The following is a 15,625-nucleotide window of genomic DNA, read 5'->3' on the forward strand; positions in this document are numbered from 1 at the left end:
TCTTTACAATTGATGTGAAGTTTTTAGGAAAATACCTACATTACCTACTTTAATATAGATTGACATATATAGCCAGATTGTCAGGGAAGTAGTCCCAAGTAAATATACTGAGGGAAAAATTAGTGTAAAGTATCATAGGTCTTATTAAAATTGAAATTTGTAAAGCCATACATTCAAATATTGGATAATGAATTAAATTTTGTGTATATATTAATTTCACATTAAGTTGTCCCATGAAAGCTGTCATGAAGTTAAAAATCTTTATATGACTCAAATGTATATATTGTTTTAAAGATTGCATTACCATAGCATCTAATATACCTAACATGAACACATTTACAAAATCCAGTATTTTCTTAGACTATATAGTATTTAAAATGAAACTGAAAACATGTAATATGTGGATTGAGCAATTTTTCTGTGATTAGCTCATTTTTTAAAAAAACCTCTGATGCCAGTTCTTCAGATGATCTGAAATCATTTATTGCTGTTTATAGAACTTAATTGTGATAAAGAACTTAAAGAACGTAAAGAACTTAATTGTGATCTTAGTACATTTGATGCATGAAATAGTGAACCAAGAATATGTAAGTTGTAAATTATGAAGCATAGTTGAGTATATAATAATGTACTACTGGTGCAGTATTTGTCTTTTTTAGAGTAAATTCTGAGATGGTATATAAGATAATGTGGTTTTCAGGATTGTAAAAGTGAGATTATTGTGGATTGTAGGCAGTTTGAAAGGCCATTATAATTATTAGATTGTCGTTAACATCAGAACTAAGCTTTAAAATGGTATAAAACTTAAAATCATTTCTGATGGTGCAGAGAGACTCCAAAAGTATTCTGTTTGCTTGATTAGCAACTTTATCAGAAGTATGAGGACATAATTTTACAGTCCTCATTTAGTTAAGGATTCAAGAGAATTAAAAATTTTCATGACATATCATTCTCCCAGACAACCTTATTTACCTTTTAGCATTTATTCTACTAAAGTTCAGTCCATTTTAACTTTTTCTTTAGTCTTCATGCAATGTGAGGCTTCATAAAAAGGTTTCCTGGAGTTATTAATCATTATCATCCAGTTGGGTTGCTGTTGAGTAGGTAAAACTGTCATATCCCATCAAATTACATTGAAGGAATGTGTCAGCATATTTTCTGGTGTATCATTAGTTTGTATACCAAGTAAAACATAGATTATAAAGCTACTTTTCAGGTAACCAGATAATGCTAACATTTCTTAGATCTTTAAATTTAGTTTATTTATAGCTATGTGGTAGAAGATGTAATTACTAAAAATAAGGGTCTCAGTTAACTACTCATAGTTTGAAATACTATTTTTATTTTTTTATACCCATAGTTATATATAATGATATTCCAAATTCACAAATGTAGCCATTACATTCTGAGACAGAGAGAGAGAGAGAGAGGGAGAGAGATTAGTCCTTAATTTGTTTTTTGGGAGGAAAGATGAGATAAGACACTTCCTAGATACTGTTCTCTACTCTTCTTCGTGTCTCTACTCTTTCATTTCTACATTGTGGAAATTATTAAAAATGGGTATTTATAGCTATACTGAGGAAATGGAAGTATTGAATAAAGAAAGGGGTAGATTTCTCAGCAAGAGCATTTGGGATTAAAAAAATAATTCCTTCCTATGAAGTTGCAAGTTTCCCGGGGATTGGATTCAAAGAACAGAAATATGATACCCCCTGGGAGGAAATGAGACTTCTTTCTCTCAGCTGCTCCTTGGACTCAGCCATATACAGAGTTCAGCTGCATTATGGATTATGTAGAGTTGTGGGTTTGAATAAAGACTTCTACTCCTTTTATAATATAGGTTTGAGAACCTGAGTTCTGAGTGTCAGAAAATTGACCTACCTAATGAAATACTAGAAGAAAACCCTAAATTGGAATTAATCTTTGTTTTGAATTTTTGGTGATAAACAAACATGGCACTTAGGAAAAAAATTTCAAAGAAAATACTTAAAAATGTTCTATTTGTGACCATCATATATGTGGTATTACAGTGCAAACACTATTTCAATTAATAAGAGATAGGTGGATATCTTTTTGATGAAAAAGTTTGAAGTATATCAAATGATTGTCCTCATTGCTAGAATTCGAGCATGTCGAAGAGATCCAAATAGCTGGGTTATGAGTCATTTTAGTTTATTTTTGGTTGGATTGCATTTTTCAATATAAAGTTAAAAAGTACCTCCTGTAATTTTTGGGGGGGGGTTATTCAATAACTATATATAAAACCAAGTGCTTAGTTATAGTGATCTTTATTTATATATATCGCAGGAAACGGTTTTCCCTCTCACAACTTTACTTATTTGCTAATGTTTTTGGCCATGACTTGAAAACAATTAAGTGGTTTTCTAAATGCTGATCCTTTGTTCATTTAAACAGGTAGAGTTTAGTCACCATTGTTAGGGATTATTTGGTTTAAAAGCAGACTATAGCAAATAATGATGTTTTAAAACTTTCAAACTGTTACAGTCTTAAATATCCTAAAATAATTAATAGTTGCCTCATTGGTTATATGTACATTTGTTTTGGGGATGAACATTCTAGAGTGTGGGTAATGCTCTGTTGCAGAATAGATTAATATGTCCCATTTCCCTTCTTAAGGAAGGAAAATGGTTTTTATAATAATGGTCTTGCTATATAGATTGCGTAAGTATTGTTAAATTTTAAATGTTTACTAAACTAAGATAGGACAGCTCTAAGTATAGATTGTTTTACGTAGATGCGTTTAGCCCAGCACCTGCTGGTAACCAAGGTCCTCCTCCAATGATGGGTATGAATATGAACAACAGAGGAACTATACCTGGCCCACCAATGGGTCCTGGTCCTGCCATGGGACCAGAAGGAGCTGCAAATATGGGAACTCCAATGATGCCAGATAATGGAGCAGTGGTAATGTATCATAAACATTAATTTGATTATATACAGTAATATACACTTCTGCCCCAAAGATAACTTCACACTTATTATAATGTGGCATCATTTGTTTTGACAGTAGAGATCAATAACCAGTGAAGAAAAAACAATTTTGTGAAGTTACATGTTGATGTATAAGAGGTAATTTTTAAGTAGCCCACAAATCAGGATTACCACCTGTGGCATGCTGTGGTATCTCAGTGTATAGGAAATACATATATTAATTAGATATTTTTCAGTCTTTTAATTTGCATCCACCTTTTACGAGCATTCCATGTAATGGTCAAATTTTATGATTATGTTCTTTACCCGTGTGACCTCCTTACCTTTGGTGGGGACAGAACTCCAATATGTGTAAAAACACAGATTTCAGTAAATATTTTTGATAAAAATATCACTTGTCATGATTTATTTAAAAGAATTTAACTGTATAATTAACGTTGAAGTTTTTGTGTATATTCTAAACATACGTTGCTGCATCCTTTTCACAGAATTGCTAATTAACATTTGTTATTAAATTTAAAGTGGACAGTTTTACTTCTGGATCTGAGAGTGTGAAGATATCTTCGTGTGGGTTAAATATTATAAAAAGAAGGTTTTTCAGTCGCAGTTTTTATCTTTGAATATCAGTATCAAGAATGATACCTTTTATCATTTCTCTTAAAGTCTATCATTCTATAATTGGGCTTTATATAGGCAAAACAGTTTCTCATTGAGTATTTGGTAATGTTGTTTTAAATGACATTTAGAAAGAAAAATTGGTCGATTGTACATTTTGAAAAGGCAGTTAGTTTTGGAACTGCCATATCAAATCTTAAGGCGCCATTGCTGCTAAGGAAAAGCACTGCCAGTTAAACTCAGACATGTCGTCAGTTTTAAATTCATTGTGATTGTTAAAAAGTAATAAATCGTACATCTTAGAATTGATGAATACATTGTTTATGATTTTTTTAATTTATTTGCTTTATATACTCTTAAGAATTTGGAAAAATTGGACATGCATATAGTTGGGATTTTTAAATGATAGTTTGTACAGGGAGATAAAGAAGCAGTGTGTATCTACTACCAACAGATGGCGCATAATGCAGTTAGTGCATTTGTTCCTTTCATTAGAGGCTTTATTTTACAGTAAAATGTCTGAAAGCTAGTACAGACTTACACTACTTTGGTAAAGTTTTTGTGTTGCATATAATCAGTAGTAACTTACAAGTAACATTAACTGTCCCATTTTTCTACCCCCTCCTTGAAATTGTAAAGTTTGTTTAAATATCACTCTTGGTCTTTTCTGCACTGACGTTTTACTGCTGCACTTTAGGGAGTTCTATTCAAACTTTGAGATTAATATGTGTGGTTATTGTTGTGAAGTTTATTAAAATATTTGATTCAGTACATATTAAGTTATCAACTTTTAAAACTAAATCTATTTTCACAATAATAGTCTTTCAAGGAAAACACCTCAGAAGTTTCCATATTGAAATCATAATTCTTTTTGTGTTTGTACTAGTGCTTTCTGTCTTAAAAGCATTGATGTTAAAAATTTTTATAATGTTTACTTTTATAAAGAATGTGATGCTGCTCCCCAGTTTTATTTCTCTGATTAAAAAAGCAAAGTTTCACAGCATAGTTTTGTGCAATATAAGTTTTTTTTAAAAGCAATCAGCGCATTATTATAATACTGATTAGGCTTAAGATGGCATTTGTTTATGCCATAAAATCAGTTTTTTCATGAAATTGGGGCATAGCATTAGCAATATGTAAATCTTCAGATGCTGCATTTTTAAAAAAAACATAGTAACTAACTAAATTGCTCCTTTCTTCCTTCTATGTGTGATCCTGATTCTGCTGGACTTTCTGCTGAACTTCATGACACCACCACTTGGGATTTTGCCAATTTTTTTGTCACTTATATTTGGCGTGTTCCAAATGGACTTCATATTTATTATGTGGTATTATAGCACAATGATAGATTTCCCCAAGGGCCACCATCTCAGATGGGCTCACCTATGGGGAGTAGAACAGGTTCTGAAACCCCTCAAGCACCAATGAGTGGTGTGGGTCCTGTGAGTGGTGGTCCTGCTGCCTTTGGTAGAGGAAGTCAAGGGGCCAACTTTGAAGGCCCTAATAAGCGTCGTAGATACTAAACATTCTTTCATTCCTGGCAATATAGAAAAAAAAAGTCAGTGGTATGCCTTTATACTTTATCTGTTACCTGGAAGAAATGGTTTTATTGTTAATGTATGTAGACTTAAAGTTTTTTTTTGTAAAACTTGAGGTTTTTGTATTTTTCTTTATTCATAAGCTTTGTAGATTAGAATGGTAATGATGATGCTCATCATTTTGAATGTTAAAATGTGTTTGTGACTTTAGCTAAATATAAGTATGCCATAGTACTGTGAAATCTATGTAGTTACTTAATCTCAATAAAGAAATCATTTTGGATAATTTAAAAATGTTACCAGTGGTATTCTCTTATGGTCTTACTAAACTTTGCTGTAACAGTAATGCTTTGGTTGCTTTAACTAATCCTAGTCCTTTAAAAATGAAGATTATTTTGCTTTTTAGTTTGTGCAAGTAGCCCTGAAGATAGAAGCTTAATGAAAGCTAACGTCAATACGTGGTAGATAGAGTAGTATATTTGGGAGTGGGTGGGTATGGGAGTTTAATTTGTATAAGCCATTAATGTTATGTGAAATGAGTTGCTGCCTACATTTCATATAGATTCTGAATATTCAAGTATTCTAAGAAGGATTATTAAGGATATCTTTAACTTGTGCTGATTTTTCCAAATAAATCTTTTCAATCTTGAAAAACCTGTTTGAAGGCAAATCTCTTTTGCTTATAATGTCTAGTATGAATCTGTCTGCCCGTTTATCATTGTACAGTTAGTGGTACATTTTCTTTAAAATCAATACTGTTGAGTTGGTTGTTAATTAAGGATTTGCTTTGTGATTCATGGTGAATTAGACATTACTGGAGAATGTAGGTTTCTAGACGTATTAAAAAATGTCTTGACTCTGCAGTGTTTAAATATTTCTCCATAGTTTGGTAAGTCTCTCTAGTAAAACTTCTATGATGGGCAGGGACTGTCTTCAAGGACTACAGTTCAGGTGGTGATGTTAAAAAGCAGAGAATTAACTTGAGAAGAATGGGTAGGGTCATAGTAATCTGCTTGGATCCCTCTACTATCAAATACCTATTTTCAATTTTGATTTTCAATGCTAGGGAGAAACTGATTTTATCAAATTATAATGTTTATTCCAAAACAAAATTATACTTAAAAATTTGTATGTTAGTCGTGTTTATTTAAAATTACACTTAAGGAATGATACATTTAACTTATACCAGAAATCTAATTTATCAGACACTGATCATAGCATGGTTATTTCTCATATAACCTTTCAATGTATTATTATATCATGCTTTTAGCACCTTTCTGAAAGATAATATGCTATTTTTAAATAAACAGTGTGTAAATAGTTCTTTTTACTTTTCCCTGGTTTCTCTTTTCGCTGGAAAGCATATTTGGAAAGAAATAAATGTGGTTAAAGTCTTACGTAAAAGCAGTTGGTTGTAAAGCATAATTGAGATGTATTCTTTTGTACCAATTAAGTTTCTCATATGTACTATTTCATGTTCTAGTTTTTAGACACAATAGTGTGGATGGAATTATTTTCTAGAATTTGCACTATTCATGGGCTTTTGTTTTTGGCAGTTCTTTGAAAACATGATTTAGAGATTGTAAAATAATAGTTGAAGATGATTATTACATTTTTCTTGAGTGTGAGGTGATGGAGACTGGGATTTGCTTCAATTTGTGATGTTAATTGGGGAGGAATTTTAATATTAATTATAATTTAAGTGACATATATTGTACTTAAGTCTACCTTTCCCGTCATCTATATTTTATTCATATAATTCTTAGGTAAATTTTAGCATTATATTTTACTTCAAAGCTGAATTAAGATTGGGAGAATCTTGACTCCTTGATGTTAATACCAAGCTACCTTTGGCCAAGGCTGTGAAATTCTGTGTGATTCATTCAAGAACGTTTGAAAGCCAGTGCACAGAGAGATGTCTTACTCTCCTGAACATCTTAGTGTCCAGGCTCAACTCTGGCTCCAAGAACAGAGTTCTACACAGCTTTTTTCCGGCATCAAGAAAATCCTTGTTCCAGTATTTACCAAGTTTACCCTGGGAACAGTCAGCTTCTGAGTGACAGTCAAGTGGAGCATCCCTGAACTCCTAGTTATTCAGTTCTTAGCGTTTTTGTACAGTTTTGTATAGATAAACTTTGCAACTGGCTTAGTCAGTTTTTTTTCCTGTGAATTAGTACACCAAGGAAGATTTTTTTAATGTCATTTGCTTAAAGTGGTAGATATAAAAATAAAGAGGAAATTCAATATTAGCTTTCTAAATTTAACTATGAAGTTATTTATGCTATCATAATTTTTTCCATAAAAGGCAATATGAAACAAGTTTAGTATAATACCACAATATTATGTTTCTTTTTGTGTTGTGATTTGAAGTACTGACTTTAAAGTCTACAGGACTTAGGCTTCATATGCTGTTTGTAATTAATATGCATAAAATAAAGGAACACCCATTTTTCTAATTGTTCCACTCTAGCACTGTGTTATGTCAGAATTTGTGCCCCGTTTTTGTTTCTTTTGAAAATAAATACATTGATTTTCTTCTTGACAGATGCAGGTTTTAAAGTTCACTTGTATTTTGTAAAATTCTATTTGTTTTCTTGAGCTTTTTGGATTTTTCTATCTAAAGATAGTGCTGAGTGGTCAGTGAAAGAGATTAAATATTAATTTTTAACCTTAAAATATTGGTACTGTTAGAAGGAAAATATGTTTTAGCTGGAATTGCCTTTTAATAGAAATAGGAATTATTAACAAGGGCAGTGACTGAAACTTTCACTCTTGATTTTCAAACACTAATTGAAATTATACCTTTACAGTTTATTCAGAAACATACTTGTTGACTATTTCAGTAACTTAGTGTTTATATGTAAAAGTCTGTAATAATTATGAAATATCAATGTGAATGATTAATAATCACTAATTAATACATTGGAATTATGTTGATATTAATAATTACAACATAGATTCTGAATGAGAAAAGGACATAAATGTGTGATTGAAATAAGTTTTGTGAAAGAATGTGATAAAATGTATGGTAAAAGCTTGAAAAGTTTGAAATTTAGTGTCAAATGATACTAGTCAAAAATTAAAAGGGCCAGATCACTTCGAAAAATTAGAGAAAGTTACCTAGAGAGTATGGTGGTATTTAAATTTTTTTGGGGTGTTAATAGTTTTGTTACAACATCTGATATATTAAACTATATTCCTGAAGTGTCAGAGGATACCAGTGATCCAAAAAGTCAGACTTCTTATTTTCAAGAATAAGACAATGAATATCCATATACGTGTTTCCTAATTTAAAAGTTCGTGGTTTCCTTTGTATAATTAGATATTTGTAGGCATGGACTTTTTGAGGGGTGGGAAATTATTTCAGAATGTAGCAGGCTTTCAGAAAGAAGCAGACTTCCCCCCTAAATATTTCAACATCCTCTCTCAAAAAGTAAGAACATTTTAAGTCAGTTTTATACCAGAGAATTTCCTCATCAAATCAAAAAGTCAAGTCTCTTAATTTATGTGTCTAGTGTGGATTTATTTCATTGTATGCAATACATATGATTAAATAAATTGAGACTAGTCTTCTACTTTTAATAGCATTGTTTCTTTTCCAGCAGCCTTCATTATTGAATTTAAAAAATAAATCATTTTCTTGTGTTCATACTTTTTTCTAGTGGTTTAAAATGAAGTATGCCTACTGTTTCCCAAATGACTGTCCTTCAGGTAATTTACAGACAGTTACTCTGCAGAAGTACTGAAGAATTGCAGAAAAAATTTCATACTATCTGATCTTTAGAATCTGGATTTTTAAAAAATATCAAAAGCACTATCCTCTATGTCTTGTAAAAACATTTTAAATTTTTTTGTTTCCATAATTACTGAATAATATTAGTGATTGAAGTTTGAAACTTGTAAGGCAATATTTAAAGGCCCTATTACAGAGCTATGTTATGTTTTGATTTTATTTGACCCTTTTTCCTGTAAAACCATGTTTAGATTATACTTATCTCTAAGGGTTCTTCTTTATTGTTTGATTTTGTTTTTTATTTACCTGGTGAAATCAACAGTGTATGTTTTCTCTGTTTTATGACATCTTGTTTTCTTTTTGAATAACAGAAATGCATTATTTCCAGGTTGAGGATACTGAAATTCTTAAAGTTAGGTAGCCAGAGTTTTGTAAAGAAACATTTAAAAAACTTGTTTCAAGTATGTTGCTTGCTTTATGGATTGAATCACAGTTATCACTACCAGTTCCCCCTTCTGCAACAGATAATTATATTTTGTTGGCTGTGCTTAAAAAAAAGAAAAGTCAGAATTATTCCTTTCAGCTTGTCTTTCTGATTTAAAGAAATGAACTTCAAAAAAGATGGTATTGTTTGTATATATAAATAAAATTTCAGTTTTGTCTCATAGAATATAATCACCCAGATTTCATGTGAGGCACTTTAGTCTCAAAATTAACACTAGAATTCAATAGATTTAAGTGGAAGTGTACTTAACTTGAATACATGGGTTTCTTTTTTTCTTTTTAAATTTTCCCCACATTTTAAAATAAATTTGGTCAATAAGAAAGTTTTTAGAGTTAAAAAATTAATACAGTGTCCTGCATTGCATTGATAATAATATAGGTGGACTTTACATTTCAAAATGCTCTCTATAAGCAGTTTGTTGGTGGCATTGAAGATGTTAAAATTGATAATTTTATGTATATTTAATCTAAATTTTTATTTTTATCTTTATCTATTTTTATTTAAATGTTTGTCTAAAATTTTTTCTAGTCCTGTCAAGACAACGTTGCATTTTGATTAATTTATGTATTGTGTATCCTGTGAGGTAGAAATTATACGTATATGCACTAGTGTCAAATACTTAAATGAGTAGCCACAGTCCTTATGTTCTATGTTTTTTCTCTGACTGGATCTCTGATATGTACTCTGTGTTGTTCTAGCTTCTTTTACGGAAAAAGGCATTGTATGTTTGTTAACAAACCAGGCTTTTGTGACCGTGAATGACTGTATGTTTTTAGTTTTAGAAGAACTATGTAAGTATAATCCTGTGTTTATTAACTTTGTCGTGTTTGGTCTACAAGTTGCCTATGTTTTTATTTTTATGTTTATTTAAATAATTTTTTTTGCTAATTTACATTATCTCATGTGAAAATAGAGAAAACACCTTAGTGTACATTTTGTCAGAATGATTATAGTTTATTTTTCGTGTGGTTTTACAATAGTAGATAATGTAAATCAGTATATCAGACATTCTTTACATTTAAATTTATGTTTGGTGTTTTTATGTAATGAGAAAAAAGTAGACTGAATCTTACATGGTCATGCTATATGAGTTTTAGTTATTTCTGACCTTTTTGGTATTGGGGGCAATAGTAACTTGCTCAGTGGTGTACTTAGTTTATGTTAAATCTTTGAGTGTATTACTAGACTTGAATATTTATGACATTGAAGTGAAAAGTTTAGGAATCTGAAAATGATAATTGGAGTAATTGTTTACAAACGATTTTCTTAGTCATACAGGATTTTAGATTCATGTCATTCAGAATTTCACCATATCCGTAATTCACTGTAGCAATATGTATTGGGGCCCTACGTACTGTAGATTGGGCACTTTTCTAGGGCTTAAGCTAGAACAGTGGACAAAATCCTTCCTTTAAATTAAGGACAGCAGCCATATAGACATCCCTCTAAATCATTGTTTCCCAAACTTTGTAACATGAATTAGAATTACTTGGGAAGTTTATTAAAACACAGATCTTGGAATTCCATTCCTCAGTGGTCAGGAGGTCTCAGGTAGAGCCAAAGAATGTACATTTCTAACAAGTTCCCAGGTGATGGTGCTGATGCTGTTTCGGGAACCTCTCTTTGAGAAACTCTGTTTTAAAACATTGCTTCTCAAAAGAGACATCGTATTTTTGGCTGTGTGATCTTTGTTGTTGTTATAGATGACTGTGCCACTACACTGTAGTTTGTTTAAGATTCCTGACCAATCATTGAGACAATTAAAACACCGCCAACACATTTCCAGCGATTGCCAATTGACAAGCACTGCAAAAGTTCCTTATTTTTGACTAGGAAACATAGTAGCTGTGGAGTGGCACATAATACATAAATGTATTCATTATGCCTTCTCGGGTCTTATTGTTGGCTTTACAAACCTGGTTAATTCAGATGAAGAGAGACTATAGAAAAGTACATTTTGAAAATTTTGTGAAAGTTTTTCAGTTAACTGATCCACATCTGTCCATACCAGTATGAGTGATGAAACAGTGTAATAATCTGTATTTGTATCAGTGTATTTGGACATGCTTATGCCTGATGGATGAAGGTGCTAGAAGACCATTTTGGTCTTTGCTTACTATCCTGATAAATATGAACAGAATGATACAATTTTGGTGGATTAAAATGATGGCCTTTTTCTTTTGTATAAGCTTGTCTTTTGTTTTTCTAGATTGAAGATAAAAGATTTGATAACTATGTTTTCCAAGATGATGAGTATATTTATTACACATAATTTCATTTCCTTTGTAGCCTCAAATATATTTGTGTGATTCGAAGCTATTCAAAATTATGCAGTACATTAAATAATTAACTTGGCTAATAACGAGAGCACATAGTTGCTATATTGACAGTTTTTTTTCAAGATATTGTGACTATAATAGTGCGAAGAAACAGACATCCAATTTTAAGTCTTTGAATATTTCAGAAGTTAAGTTTCTAGAGAAACATTGGCTTTGATGTATGTACGCTAAGAGTATCTGTATGTAGGAAACACTTTAAGTGCAGAGACTTGTTTCTGATTTTAATCCATATATCACCTGGTGTCCTGACTCTGTTTCCCAAAGACCACCCCTAGCATAGAATTTAGTATCTTCTCAGTTTTTCCAGGAAACCTACATTGATCAAATATTTTGAGATTTTTGCAAATTAAATGGTTTTGGTTCTGGGAAGGTGCATCCCTCTGTGCTGAAGGAAGCCATCCTGCCTACCCTTTTTCTTTTAACTTTGCACCAACTCACTCCTCCCCCTTTTTTCTGTTCCAGAGTCAGATTCCTTGTTCAGGGAAGCCCAAAACTAAGATTCCAGGATTCTATCCCAACATGGCTTATTAACCTATTTTCCAACTTAGGAAATCTCAAGCAGACTAATGAGAGTAAAACTTTTTTTCATCTCTTTAAAATAAAATTGTTGTGGATACTTGAACAGTTTTTCTTGTTGAATTATTTATTACTAATTATCTTCAGCCAAGAAATGATTATTTTAACTCCTGTAACACTAAAATGAGTTACATATCTACAAAAATCTGTGCTTTACTTTTAGGCACATGAATGCAGGGAGAAAAAAGGGAATTGCCTTGAGTTTTGACGGTGTCCCATCCTGTACATTACTGAAGATTTGGAATATGTTTCCCACCCTCCCGCCCACATGCAAACTTAACAACCCCACTGTTACGTTATTGGGAAGCCATACAAATTTTAGATTACATTTGATCTGTTGCTAGTAATTGAGATTCATGCATGATGATTAATTAGGAAAAATAAGCCAACATGTTTTTTTTTTTTGTTTCTTAGCTGTGTATTATGCTATGTTGACCTTTATCTGGAGCCATTACATTTTCGTAAAAATTAGTGAGTGGAAGATGGGAAGTTTATGGGCAATGACATGTTCCAAGCTTGGTGGGTGGGAAGTGCAATGTAGAAAAGCTGTGTTCACATTCTTAAATTCTGCCTTGCAATAGTAATGTACTTAATGTATGTCCTGCTGTTTGTGCTACAAGTGTTAGAAGTAAGGTAAATAAAGATAAAGGGAGAGGTTTGTATCACAAACTTTTGGACCTATGAATGGATGAAATATTCCGTAGGTTGATTGAAGATATGGATCTCATAATTTGAATTATTTTGGAATTACTTGACTAATACAGAAGATGACTACTCTATCACAACCAGTTTCTGGTTTTTTATAGGTCATAAATGTAGCATAGATATGCATGTTAAATAATTCAGCAACATTTTAATCTCTCTCAGATACATACTGAGTTCCTACAGTTGCTATGTTGACAATAGTTTCTTGCAGTCTGGGCCCTGAGAATACAGCTGTGAACACAGTGAACCAATCCTTTGTCTCCGTGGCATTTGTATTCTAGACCTAGGGGAACAAATAGAGTGACATACAGTGCAAATATCTTACCACGTAGTTGATAGAGAAAATGACAGCTGTTGTTTCAGATAAGAGGTCTAGAAGATAGCTGTCATAGGAGATAAAGGGGAAACATTCTGACTGTACTGGTTACATGAGCTGTGATGAAGTCAGTGGATGCAGTAAGTCTTCTGTCTGGAGCTGCATTGTCCAGTGGTAGTCACATCTGGCTGTTGGATCCTTTGGATGGGCCTAGGGAGATGAGCAACTGAAATTTTAATTTTATTGTAATTAACTTAAATTCAGTTATTTATAGAGCATTAAGCATACTTGGAACAACTTTTGCATCTTCAATTTTATATAATCTAAGTACAGATGACTATTTTTGAAGAAAAATTTTCACCTGAATTAGATTTGCAAACATAATGTGATGAAAAGAATGTAAAATATCTCAACTTTTTTAATATGGCTACATGTTGAAGTGATAATATTTTGGATATATTGGGTCAATAAAATAAACTATTAAGCTAATTTTACCTGTTGCTTTTTTTCCTTTCATATGGCTTCAAGAAAATACGAGATTTCACATGTGGTTTATGTTTTTCTTCTAGACAGCATTAGTATAGAAGAATAACTGTGTCACAGTTTTTCCTTTCATGATTGTAGTCCCAGAATCCCACTACATGGACTGTATATCATGTAATTTATTTATTGTCACCTTTTAAAATGAACAGTTGTAAGGTTGAACTTCAAAGTTTGTTTATGTATTCATTGTTAACTGTCAGTGTGAGATCAATTTACTGGTATAATTATTTGCTGTAGTGCAGGGAAGGAGTTCGAGCACCAAGTTATCAGGAAATAAATTGTACACATTGATGTTTATGCCCCTTTCACTTTCGTTGCTTTTCTATTTGATAATGTTCATAAAGTTTAAAACAGATATTTAAGTACTGAAAAGATTTTTGTCATGGAAGATTTCTCTTAAACATTTGTGTGAGGTTTTCTTATTCATGTATTTATTCACTTTATTCCATCTAGACTGTCAGGGAATTAGGGACCTTATCATTTACTAATTAATGCTCATTTGCCAGTAAGTCCTTGTTAAATGTTTTCTTGGTGAATGAATGATGCCAACTGTGGGATGAGCACAGTGCTCACTAATGAGGATACAAAAATAAACAAAATATCATCTCTACTCTCTTCGATTTGAAGTTTAATGGGTGTATGTAGAGCTGTAAGGAAGCTGTTTGACCAAGTTATCATAATAAAGGGAATAGAAAGTGCTCTGAAAACCTAGAAATAAACATCCACTTATTTGGGGGGAGGCTGGGAAGACTTCACTAAGATTATATAACCTTTGATTGAGCAGGTCTTAAAGGTGAGTAGGTACTGTCCAGTTGTAGGGTTTTTGGAGGGAGATGGTAAGGAGGGTTGTGGGATGGCAAGATGATGATGGGGTCACAAGGGCTAATGGCAGTCAGCAGAGATCCTGAGACGCAGCAAGCTGGCTGAGGGGAAGGAGAGGTAAGACTGCTAGAGAGCAGAGGAGAAGTAGAGATAAGATTGTGATTGATCTCTGTTAAGTAGTTCAGACCTTTACCTTTTAGGTGACTGGGAGTCAGGACAGTTACCTTAAGTATATGTTCTAAAAAGCAGAGAGACCACGAGGGTCACTGATCCACCCCCATCTCCCTACATGATTTTTGAAAGGATCTTTAGTGGCAATGAGGATTGTTCAGATTCCAGATCTGAGCAATTCAGAGGTAGAGTGAGTTTAATCAACTGTGACTAGTGTATTGGGGGAGAGAGGGAAATGCAGTGTTTTAGGAGTTTCTAGTTTGAATGATTGGTTGAGGATACTATTAACTGAGACACCGAAGGTAAGTGTATTCAGAATCAATGGTGAGACCACATAGCTGCTAGAGGGAGAGGAGGGTATAGTCCCTTGGATTTTTTAATATTTTGGTTTTGAGTGCTGATCAGTGGTTCATTGGGAGTTTTAAAATTTTAGAAAACCTCTCTGCCTGGTGGTAAATACATTCTCTCTCAAGGAACTGCCGAGATGACTGTGATTCCCTCCTAACTTGTCCAGTTTTTACTTTTGCAATTTATTTTCCACAAGATATCCATTGCATCTTTTTAAAACATCAGTCATATCCTGGTCTCTTTCCTTTTTCAAATGCAGTAGCTGCCCATCTGTATGTAGACTACAGGGCTTTATCTGATTTTGACTCATTGCACCTTTCCAACCCCATCTACTCTGCCCTCCTTTTGCTCACTAAGGTGATTCCTCTGTTTCCCAGATATTTTTGTAGGTCTCTTATAAAAGAGCCTTTCCCAACAGACTTTCACATCACCTTTTTTCATTCATGTCATTTTGCCAGTATA

General features: G+C 32.5%; 1 protein-coding gene across 4 annotated transcripts in view; it reads left to right on the forward strand.

Moving 5' to 3' along the window:
* Window positions 1–15,625, forward strand: part of PSPC1 (paraspeckle component 1) — an 84,738-nt gene that overhangs the window by 54,235 nt on the left and 14,878 nt on the right. Inside the window, exons 8-9 of one of the 4 annotated variants that reach the window (XM_045567709.1) lie at window positions 2,756–2,925; window positions 4,905–5,399. The exons of 2 other annotated variants lie outside the window; for them this stretch is intronic. In XM_045567709.1, the coding sequence (XP_045423665.1) occupies window positions 2,756–2,925; window positions 4,905–5,090 (356 nt within the window). In that variant the 3' untranslated portion in view covers window positions 5,091–5,399. Of the gene's footprint in view, window positions 1–2,755; window positions 2,926–4,904; window positions 5,400–15,625 lie in introns of those variants that run through there. One more of the 4 variants, XM_045567710.1, reaches the window with a different exon arrangement.

Source organism: Lemur catta, chromosome 13, assembly GCF_020740605.2.
Source record: "Lemur catta isolate mLemCat1 chromosome 13, mLemCat1.pri, whole genome shotgun sequence".
NCBI lineage: Eukaryota > Metazoa > Chordata > Mammalia > Primates > Lemuridae > Lemur > Lemur catta.